Source organism: Saccopteryx leptura, chromosome X (assembly GCF_036850995.1).
Source record: "Saccopteryx leptura isolate mSacLep1 chromosome X, mSacLep1_pri_phased_curated, whole genome shotgun sequence".
Lineage (NCBI taxonomy): Eukaryota > Metazoa > Chordata > Mammalia > Chiroptera > Emballonuridae > Saccopteryx > Saccopteryx leptura.
The window spans coordinates 136,693,117-136,705,306 of record NC_089516.1 but is presented as its reverse complement, the minus strand read 5'-3'; the positions used below and the strand labels follow the sequence as shown (position 1 = coordinate 136,705,306).

The window sequence follows — 12,190 nt, the reverse complement described above, 5'->3', positions numbered from 1 at the left end:
TGTGACCTACTAGAAAAGAAAACTGAAGACAATTCAAAATTGGAGAAGTACTAGTTAATTTTTGTTTTAAGCTAATCAGTTACCATCGTTGTCTGAGGGGAACAATTTATGTTGGCCTTGCATGAAACATCCTGCAGATAACAGTCACCAATGTCTGTTCTTTTACTCTTCCACCTCATTTGCATAATGATCTGAGAACCGGCAGGAAAGGTAGCTCTTTTTTTATTTACTCTATGCCACTTCTTGCTTACATGAAAAACTAAACAACCATACTAATGTTAAACTAATGATTGTAATTGCAGTATGTCTGTGAACTGAACTGTTTCTGTAATTTGAATTGGTACATTTTAAGGTTTAAGTATTGTAGACACTACAGTGGTATGATAACTTGCAATAGATGGTGAGGGTACGTGTAGAGCAGGATAGACTACATATTTAGTAGGTGTATTTACTTTGATAGATGGCGTTTTTAGTTGGTGTACTTATTTTCAGTTTACATTTACGAATGGATATGATGGAAAATTTAATGCTGTTATCAGAAACCTATGTCAGACCCTATATATTACAGTTGCAAACAAAGTCAGCTTCTGAATCAAAATACATTGCTCACAAAAATAAGGGAATATTTCAAAATGACTATGAAGCGATTAAAAAAAGAAGCATTTTATATTTTTTATTAAACAAGAACATCAGAAAAAGCAAACAACAAGTTAAAGAAAGTTGTTCGATTATACAAATGAGATGCAAAACCAACTTTTATTTCATTGGTGAAAATGCACTATACAAAAGGCTGAAAGTACTGGAGTATGTGCACATTCCCTGATCTTGAAAGTGCACATCCTGCAATTTCTCAGCCCTTGCAATGTCCCTGCAACATGATTTGCCTACATGCGAAGCCTGGAGAGCCATAGGACATCTTGAAACTGGTCAAACACAGACGACAGTGGCAACAGCACTTACTTGGAACATCCCAAAGTGTGGTTAGCAGACTGGAATCGCTTTCAAGAGACTGGCACAGTACAAAGAAGACAAGGGCAGGGTCGCCCATCTGCCACAACAGCAAGAGATGACTGCTACTTGACCTTATTGGCAAGAGGGAACAGGCGCAGCAATGCAACAAAGCTGCGGGGACAGTCTCTTGCTGCCACTAGAAAACAGATATGCACCCAGACCATACAAAATCAGTTCCATTCTGTTGGACTGCATGCCTGGCGACCAATGGTATGGCATTCCGTTATCTGCTGAACACCGTAAAACCCGTAGAAGGTGGGCTGATGAGCATCATCATTGGACCTGTGATGAGTAGTCAACTCTCTTCTTTGATGACTCACGGTTCAGTCTGCAACCTGACAATCATCGTGTCCTGATCTGGTGTGAATGAGGAACATGGAAGAATCCATGTTTCATGTGAGAAAGGGACTCCTTTGGTGGTGGTGGAATATTGGTGTGGGTTGGCATCAGCATTAGTGATGGCCCCATGTAATCAGAAACGGATCCCTGACTGCTGTCAGATATCCAGATGAGGTCCTGAACCCTATAGTGGTACCCTATGTTTGAGCAGTTGGAAACAACTTTCTTTTTATGGATGATAACAAAAGGTCCCACCATGCACATCTCATCAACAGCATGCTTCAGGAGGCAAGAATCGAACACATGGACTGGCCTTCACATTCTCCAGACATGAATCCCATTGAACATGCTTTGGAGGTACTAGAAAGACGTCTGGCAAACTGTCCAATGCCTCCCACAACACTTCTTGAGCTGGAAGTTTCCCTGGAGCAAGAGTGGCAGAGGATCCCACAAGAACTGCTGGACAGTCTGATCCTGTCCTGCCCCATCGCTGTCAATGTGTTTTGATAGTCTTGAGTGACCATACACCCTACTGAACAGTCAATGTGTGGCCCTCCCGTCCAGTTTGACATGCTTCTGTTCACCCCACCAATATGTCACTTGCTACTCAATCGTGATAATTGAGTTTGCATCTCATTTGCATAGTTGAACAACTTTCTTTGACTTGTCCTTTGCTTTTCTGATGTTCTTATTTAATAAAAAAAACAAAAGCTTTTTTTATTGCTTCATATTCATTTTAAAATATCCCCTAATTTTTGCCATTCTAGTAAAGGCATTCTTGACTGGTTTCCAGCTACTCTGAAAATTTTCCTGCTAATCACTTACACCTGGCATGTGGAACCTGTACAAGTAATTCTTCTCATATCTTGTTTGGGGGCAAATGGGTAAATAGCTAAGCTATCCAGCACTCATACTTCCTGACTTTTTCCAGCTTGCCATGGATAGAGATTTTCACAACCACCCTTAGCGCCATGTCAGGGTTGATTTCCAGAAATTAACCTTTATGCCTCCTCAATCTCCCCTAGTTTAGTTTATCCCAATTTCTATTCAGTTGATTCCCTATAGATTTTGAAGGAAATATACCCAACTAAATAATTGTTTAATAAGCTTAAATATAAAACGGTGAGGCAAGAGGTCTTATCTATCTATATTTTGGGGAAAATTTTTATTTTTTCAAACTCAAAGAATCATGTTCCCTGTAGTACCTATATAAGGTGCAAAAATTCAGATTATACTACATGCAAACAGACATTTGAAGTATTTTTCAAGCTCTGAATAGTTTTGTTTAAAGTGATTATTTTCTGGTGGAGATTTACATCTTTGTCCTTAGAGTAGATCATTGAAAGGAAGAAAAATATTTGTGTTTATATACTTCTAAAACATTTAAGGTTGAGGTACAATCTTTTAAAAAAATAATGGAAATATTTAAGTTGACATTGATTTCTTACCTACTTCCTTCGATTTAAATATGTGGTTCTCTCATCATGACAATATATTACCATCAAAGGAGGCTATCCTAAATTTATATAAGAAAATGTGTTATCCTGATTTAAGAAAAGAAAGCAGAGTGAAACTTCAGTAAAATAAAAGGGTGAGGAGCTCAACGTTAGAACTTCCGGATTCATCAGATCTACTTCTTAAAAATGTGAAAGGGACATTTAGAGATACATTTTATGAAATGGGACTTTTTGACAATAGGCCCTGTGAGATCACAAAGGAATGCCTTTCCTATAAAGCCAAAGAATTTAAAATTTTCTTTGTAGAAATAGTTGCTCATTCCATTATTAGGGGCAGACATTTTATTTATGTATTCTTATAAGTAATTATTTCATATTAGAAGCAACTTATGTTCTGTTTTCTGTGGTCTGATAAGGGAATTGGCAACAATGTCATTAATAGTTGTATAAACTAAGTATTTCTATTTTGACCTTTTCTAAGTTAGTGTGTTGCTGTGATAGTGATGGTTGAGATTCTGTGGATGAAAGAAAAATGACAATAAAAATTATTGTTTCTCTAGGATACTTTATTTAACTTAAACATGTTAGAATCACAGTGTTAGTCTCAGAACAATTGGCTGAAGCAACACTTTTACTAAATCAGCAACTAAGAGCTTAGTGGAGTTTGACATTCTTAACAAGGTTTCTCCTCTCATTCTTGCTCTTTCTTTCTCTCTAGAAGATAGCAAAACATGTTTAGGCAAGAATTGTGAACTCTGTAGAAGCATGGAGAAATGTGATGAAACACTGACTTTTTTCCTTTTTATTTTGGTCAGTGCGCTGGAGAAGAGAAGCGAGTTGGTACACGCACCGTGTTTGTTGGCAGTCATCCAATTTCATCAGCAGATACTTACATTGCACAAAGATTCTGTGATAATAGAATAGTCTCATCTAAGGTAAGTTTTTTTTTTTTAACTCAGTATATATTCACAGAGTGAGCTAAATAATGCACTTATTTTTATGCTTCTGAGGAAGCTGGTACATTTATATAAGCATGCATGGATGTGTACTTATACTAGTCATATACCAACTGTGATAATTATTCCACCAAAAGGCAGCTAAAAGAATAATAAAACATCATTTTATTTTGTTTTATCTGAAACGTCATTCACTTGCCTTTCATTATGATTCACAGTGCCTGGTTATACATATTACTTTAAACATTAAAGTGTGCTAAAAGTAGGAATTATTTATTTGCCCATGCTTTCTGAATTGCTCTTATTGGATGTACAGTTTGTAAATAATTTACATTCTTTTGGAGTGTACTATCCTAGAAGGACATCTGTATCTCTTTTGGTTTCACTGAGGAGCTTCTCAGTATACTCCTGTGTCCTAAATATGTACCCTGCTCAGTACAAACAATGCTTGAACAGTTAAGAGTTTGATCCCTGTCACCATTTGAATAATCAACATACTGTAGTGCTAAGAGTAGTGGCCTGAAGTCTGAAGACCTGAGTTTCAATCCTGGCCCAACCATTAACTAGCTGTATGATCTTGGCCAAATTAATCTCTTAAGTCTGAATGTTTTCATCAGTGATATGGAACTGATACTCCATATATGAAAGCAATTTTTATAGTTCATGGTACCCACACTCATCTTTCTACAAGTGATAGTTTATTGTTCTGTACATTTGGCTGACCAGGTTAGGAGCTAGATCGTTGCCCACTGCCATGTCTTGTACCGTGGCACAGATATTGATAATTTTCCAAAATTCCTCATGTAACCTGACAAGGCATATGTAACATGTTGGTGACAGTTCACTGCATGTTTGCAAACACCTAGGACCTGAAACAAAATCATGCCCTTCATTAAAAATTTAACATTTTAGTTTTTAAACATACATGGGATTTAACTTTGGGTAATGATGTAGTACAGATTATACTTAGCTAGCAAATTAACATGTAGAACATAGAGAGAATGAATAAAAACTGGGTTGTCTTATGATCTATTGAACTGTAGAACACTTTGAGTATATTTGGAGAAAATGTCTTTCCTGTTCATTTTTAACCTTATGGCAGTAAATTTATCTTTAGCCAGTAGTCTCCATACATGTACCTAGGTGAAGATATTTTCACTAGAAATTGTGACTTATCCTGTAGTATCCAAGAAAACAATCAATAGTAGTCCTTTTACTCAGAATCATAGACTTGTAGAACTGAAAGATACTAAGGTCATCTTGTTCAGCTCACTGACTTTACAGATGGAGAAAACAAACACAGAGAAATTAAGTTACTACCTGATCACCAGGCAGAGTTAGTTATAAAGACCTTTTCATATTAAATGATCCAATCAAAAGACATAGGATAGCTGAATGGATAAGAAAACAGGACCCATACATATGCTGTCTACAAGAGACACACCTTAAAACAAAACATGCACATAGACTGAAGATAAAAGGATGGGAAAAAATATTTCACGGAAATAGAAATGAAAAAAAAAAGCTGGGGTAGCAATACTTATATCAGACAAAATGAACTTTAAAACAAAGGCTATATATAGTAAGAGATAAAGAAGGTCACTACATAATGATAAACGGAGCAATCCAACAGGAAGATATAACCGTTATAAATATCTATGCACATAATAAAGGAGCACCTAAACATATAAAGCAGACTTTGATGGATTTAAAGGGCGAGATCAACAGCAATACTATAATAGTAGGGGATTTCAATACCCCACTAACATCACTAGATAGATCCTCAGGAAAGAAAATTAACAAAGAAACAGCAGACTTAAAGGACATACTAGATCAACTCGATTTAATAGATATCTTCAGAACCTTTCATCCTAAAGCATCAGAATATACATTCTTTTCAAGTGCTCATGGTACATTCTCTAGGACAGACCACATGTTAGGGCACAAAAGCAGTCTCAACAAATTTAAGAAGATTGAAATCATATCGAACACTTTCTGTGATCATACACAAACACTTGGAAACTAAATAGCATGTTATTAAATAATGAATGGGTTAACAATGAGATCAAGGAACAAATTTAAAAATACCTAGAAATGAACGATAACGAGTATACATCAACTCAAAATTTATGGGACACAGCAAAAGCAGTCCTGAGATGGAAGTTCATAGCGTTACAGGTATACCTCAAGAAGCTAGAAAAAGCGCAAATAAACAACTTGATCCTGCATCTAATAGAACTAGAAAAAGAACAACAAGTAAAGCCCAGAGCCAGTAGAAGGAAGGAAATAATAAAGATCAGAGCAGAAATAAATGACATAGAGGCTAAAGAAACAATACAGAAGATCAATGAAACCAGGAGCTGGTTCTTTGAAAAAGTAAACAAGATCGATGAACCTTTAACCAGACTCACTAAGAAAAAAAGAGAGAGGACTCAAATAAAATTAGAAATGAGAATGGAGAAATAACAACTGACACAACAGAAATACAAAATATTGTAAGAAAGTACTATGAAGCACTATACGCCAAAAAACTAGACAACCTAGATGAAACGGACAAATTCCTTGAAACATATAATCTTCCAAAAATTAATCTGGAAGAATCAGAAAACCTAAACAGACAGATTAAAACAAATGAGATTGAAACAGTTATCAAAAAACTCCCAACAAAGAAGGTACTGGGCCTGATGGCTTCAAAAGTGAATTCTACCAAATACTCAAAGAAGAACTAACTCCTATCCTTCTCAAGCTATTTCAAAAAATTCAAGAGGAAGGAAGACTTCGAGCCGAGTATAATTTTGATTCCAAAACCAAGCAAAGACAACACACAAAAAAAGAAAATTATAGGCCAATATCCCTGATGAATTTAATTCTTTTTTTTTCTTTTTTGTATTTTTCTGAAGTTGGAAATGGGGAGGCAGTCAGACAGACTTCCGCATGTGCCCAACCGGGATCCACCCAGCATGCCCACCAGGGGGTGTTACTCCGCTGCAACCACTACCATTCTAGCTCCTGAGGCAGAGGCCATGGAGCCATCCTCAGTGCCCGGGCCAACTTTGCATAAATGTAGCCTTGGCTGTGGGAGGGGAAGAGAGAGACAGTGAGTAAGGAGAGGGGGAGTGGTGGAGAAGCAGATGGGCTCTTCTCCTGTGTGCCCTGGCTGGGAATAGAAACCGGGACTCCCACATGCCAGGCCGACACTCTACCACTGAGCCAACCGGCCAGGGCTCCCTGATGAATTTAGATGCTAAAATCCTCAACAAAATATTAGCAAACCAGATCCAGCAGTATATGAAAAAAATCATACACCATGATCAAGTGGGATTTATTCTTGGGAGGCAAGGCTGGTATAATATTTGCAAATCAATCAATGTGATTCATCACATAAAAAAAAGGAAGGAGAAAAACCACATGATAATTTCAATAGATACAAAAAAAGCATTTGATAAAATTCAGCACTCATTCATGATCAAAATTCTTAGCAAAGTGGGAATACAGGGAACATACCTCAACATGATAAAAGCCATCTATGACAAACCCACAGCCAACATCATACTCAATGAGCAAAAATTAAAACTAATCCCCTAAAGATAAGGAAAAAGGCAGGGGTGCCCCTTTTACCACTCTTATTCAACATAGTCCTGGAAGTCCTAGCCACAGCAATCAGACAAGAAGAAGAAATAAAAGGCATCCAAATTGGAAAAGAAAAAGTAAAACTATCATTATTTGCATTTAATATTATATAGAAAACTGTAAAGTCTCAGTTAAAAAACTACTAGACCTGATAAATGAATTCAGCAAGGTGGCAGGATATAAAATTAATACTCAGAAATCAGAGGCATTTTTATACACTAACAATGAACTGTCAGAAAGAGAAATTAAGGAAGCAATCCTCTTTACCATTGCAACCAAGAAAATAAAGTACCTATGCCGCGGACCAGCGCGGCTCCTAATAACAGTATGGAATTAAGGAAACACACTTATCAAAACAAAAAAGATGGGACCGGGAGGACTCTTCAACATGCCTGGCAGTATCTGAGTGCCCCATAGCCCCCGTTTGCTTTATTATATAGCCATGTGCAAACCAAGGACCCTGATACAAAGTTGCACATCCAAGGCCAAGACCAGAACTCTCCCAAGGCATTAAACAAGATGCATTAGTGAAAACTACCAACATCCAAAAACAAACAAAGAGTCAGAGGAAAGGCATGTATATTGCTTCCAGCAACCCAAGGAAGCAAGTGGAGTGGGTGCAAATACTCAGCATCAAAGCCAAATATGGAGGTGAAGGGGAGAGAACTTAGCCTTTTGCTAAACCTCGAATCTATAATGGCTTTTTGCCATTTACTGTCCACAACATACCTAGGAATAAATTTAACCAGGGAGATTAAAGATTTGTACTCAGAAAATTATAAAACATTGATAAAAGAAATCAGGGAAGATAGAAACAAGTGGAAGCATATACCATGCTCATGGTTAGGAAGAATAAACATCATTAAAATGTCTATATTACCCAAAACAATTTATAAATTCAATGCAATACCGATTAAAATACCAATGCCCTACTTCAAAGATATAGAACACATATTCCAAAAATTTATATGGAACCAAAAGAGAACATGAAAAGCCTCAGCAATCTTGAAAAGGAAGAATAAAGTGGGAGTTATCACACTTCCTGATATAAGGTTATACTACAAGGCCACTGTACTCAAAACAGCCTGGTACGGTACTGGCATAAGAACAGGCATATAGATCAATGGAACAGAACTAAGAACCCAGAAATAAACCTACACTGTTATTGACAACTGATATTTGACAAAGGAGGTAAGAGCATACATTGGAGTAAAGACAGCCTCCTCAACAAATGGTGTTGGGAAAATTGGACAGCTACCTGCAAAAAAATGAAACTAGACCACCAACTTACACCATTCACAAACATAAACTCAAAATGGATTAAAGACTTAAATGTAAGCTGTAAAACCATAAGCATTTTAGAAGAAAACATAGGCAGTAAGCTCTCTGACATCTCTCGCAGCAATATATTTGCCAATTTATCTCCACGGGCAAGTGAAATAAAAGACAGGATAAACAAATGGGACTATATCAAACTAAAAAGCATTTGCACAGCTAACGACAATCAGAATAGAATAAAAAGACAAACTACACAATGGGAGTATATGTTTGACAATACGTCTGATATGGTGTTAATAACCAAAATTTATAAAGAACTTGTAAAACTCAATACCAGGAAGACAAACAATCCAATCAAAAAATTGGCTAAAGAAATGAGTAGACACTTCTCCAATGAGGACATACAGATGGCCAATAGGCTTATGAAAAAATGCTCAACATCACTAATCATTAGAGAAATGCAAATTCAAACCACAATGAGATATCACCTCACACCTGTCAGAATGGCGGTCATCAACAAAACAACACAGAATAAGTGCTGGCGAGGATGTGGAGAAAAGGGAACCCTCCTGCACTGCTGGTGGGAATGCAGACTGGTGCAGCCACTGTGGAAAACAGTATGGAGATTCCTCAACAAATTAAAAATCGAACTGCCTTTTGACCCAGCTATCCCACTTTTAGGAATATACCCCAAGAACAGCATAATACTGTTTGAAAAGAAGAAATGCACCCCCATGTTTATGGCAGCATTGTTCACAGTAGCGAAGATCTGGAAACAGCCCAAGTGTTCGTCAGTGGACGAGTGGATGAAAAAGCTTTGGTACATATATACTATGGAATACTACTCAGCTATAAGAAATGATGAAATCGGATCATTCACAACAACATGGATGGACCTTGATAACATTATACTGAGCGAAATAAGTAAATCAGAAAAAACTAAGAACTATATGATTCCATACATAGGTGGGACATAAAAATGAGACTCAGAGACATGATCAAGAGTGTTGAGGTTACGGGGTGGGGGGGGAAGAGAGGGAGGGGGTTGGGGGAGGGAGGGGTACAAAGAAAACCAGTTAGAAGGTGACGGAAGACAATTGGACTTTGGGCAATGGGAATGCAGAAATGTCAAAATAACCTAGAGATATTTTCTCTGAACATATGTACCCTGATTTATCAATGTCACCCCATTAAAATTAAAAAATTAAAAAAATCCCTGATCACTAGGCAGAGTTAGTTATAAAGCCCTTTTCATATTGTTGTGCTGTTTGGTTCCTTTCTCAGTTTTATCTCTCCTTTTATATCAAGTGAAATATAGAATATTTTCTACGAAATTACTGTTTTCCACAATGTTTTACATGGAAGATGGTAGAGTGACTTGTCGTGGAACTAGTGATAATTGTTTTCTTGTTATATACATATTTGCATTTTTAAGGACTTAAAAACTCAGCTTAATTCTCAAGTATTTATATTTAATATAAAATCTAGCTTCAGTTTTTCCAGCAGGTAAAATAATGCATTGGGATATTTTTAAAAAATATTCAGGAGATCACAGGACAAAGATTATGTCTAACAAGATTTGCTTATGTATTTATATATTTATGTTTTAGAAACCAGTATAAAAAATTGAACATTTATAGACTAACAGAACTCTTTTTTCTCTGTAAATATTTTTTTAGTTAACTGCATATTAACTAATCTGCTTTTTAATAAATCCTCTAGAGCAAAAAAAGAGGATATAACAGTATACTAACCTAAGGAAATAGAATGAAATCTTAATACATTGAATAATTATAGGAGTATAGTATACAGTGTATAATGTAGTAAAGAGCTTCATCCTTGTAGACAGAAAACCTGAGTTTAAATTTAAGTTATTTAACCTCACTGTGTCTCAATTTTCTTATCTGTAAAATGGGAATATTAACAGTACTTACCTCATAGGTTGGATCTGAGGATGAAATAAAATACAGCTAGTGCTCGACTTAAGACCAGGATTGGTTTTGACAGACCGGTCATAACATGATTTGGTCATAAGTTGAGAAGGCTATATGTACAGTACTGTGAAATGATGTTATAAAAATCTTTAAGTCATATTTTATCATAATTTTCTTTCATTATTGTTATATATCATAATTTTCTTTGTTCGTTCATTTTATGCCATTTTTTCATCTCTACACCATTTTGTTTCTTATTTTTACATTCGTCAGGTTTAAGTAAAACACTGCATTACCAGTACAATTGGTTTAATATTTGCAAAGACAATTTCCTCTTGGTAGACATCTTTGGAGGGGTTTGATGAAAAATATCTAAGACACAAAACACAAATTGCTGTACCGAGTCTGGGACAACAGTTGAAATGGTGCACGCGGAGATGGTAGTGCTGCCAGAAGCTGGTCCGCACTGTGGGTACGCCCAGCTGGGCAACACTTGCGCTGCCAGAGGCAGAGCATTCGTGGCTAGCAATTGTGGTTGTAAAGTCGAATGGTCGTAAGTTGCATATGTCGTAAGTCAATCAATATTTGTAATTTACAGAAAGCATTTAAGCACTGTGTTTAGCCGTAGTAACACCTCAATAAATGGTGAATTTTTTACTTATATTTCTGTGATTACCGATATTATAGTCCTGAACAGTACTGTTGATTTCCCCAGGCTCATGTGTTGTGAAAGTATGGAGTTATTTCTCTGAAAAGGAGGCCATTGGATCCACTTTGAATAGAACAATAGTTTTATACTTTGACTTTTTCTTCCTTGCATTATCCTTTGGCTGTTTGTATTTGCAAGTTTTTTTAATTTCTTTTTTTTTTTTAGCTCATTTTTTTTTAGAGAGGAGAGGGAGAGACAGAGAGAGAGGAGAGACAGAGAGAAGTGGGTGAGAGAGAGAGAGAAGGGAGACAGAGAGAGAGAGAGAAGGGGGGAGGAGCTGGAAGCGTCAACTCCCATATGTGCCTTGACCAGGCAAGCCCAGGGTTTTGAACCCGCAACCTCAGCATTTCCAGGTCGACACTTTATCCACTGCGCCACCACAGGTCAGGCCTGCAAGTTTTTTAATGGAAGAAATTGATACAATTGATAAAATATATTACCTGTTCTCCAAGTTTATAGCAATTGATTTTCTTTCTAAACCCTTTTGTAATAAAATAATTTTCTCTTAATTGGGTGCTTTTTGTTTGTTTACACATCATCAGTAATGTCAATGTCACACTGGGAATAAGTCGTGTTAATGTAAGGAGCACTAAAGAGAAAAGCTTTGACCTACTTAAAATTTTACTTACAAAATTAGTGTTCTCTTCTTTTGGGAACACAAATATTTTATTTAGAAAAATATGTCCTCTGCAGTCTTTCTACTTTATTATTCACTGCAGTAAGCTTTGGGAATCACCAGAATTTTGTAGTTGCTATGAAACTTGGAAATATATCCCCCTCCTGTAGCAAAAGAAGAATTGATTGCTCCTGGTAGTATATTTAGCTTTTATCATATTTCCCTGTTCCAATTTTCTTGAAATTTTATTTTAATAAATT

The 12,190-nt window shown here is 36.4% G+C and overlaps 1 protein-coding gene across 5 annotated transcripts in view; it reads left to right on the top strand.

Moving 5' to 3' along the window:
* ATP11C (ATPase phospholipid transporting 11C) overlaps positions 1–12,190 on the top strand; it is a 227,772-nt gene that overhangs the window by 84,933 nt on the left and 130,649 nt on the right. For all 5 annotated transcript variants that reach the window (XM_066356440.1, XM_066356439.1, XM_066356436.1 and 2 more), the window contains one exon: positions 3,623–3,742. In XM_066356440.1, coding sequence (XP_066212537.1) covers positions 3,623–3,742 — 120 coding nt within the window. The remainder of the gene's footprint in view (positions 1–3,622; positions 3,743–12,190) is intronic.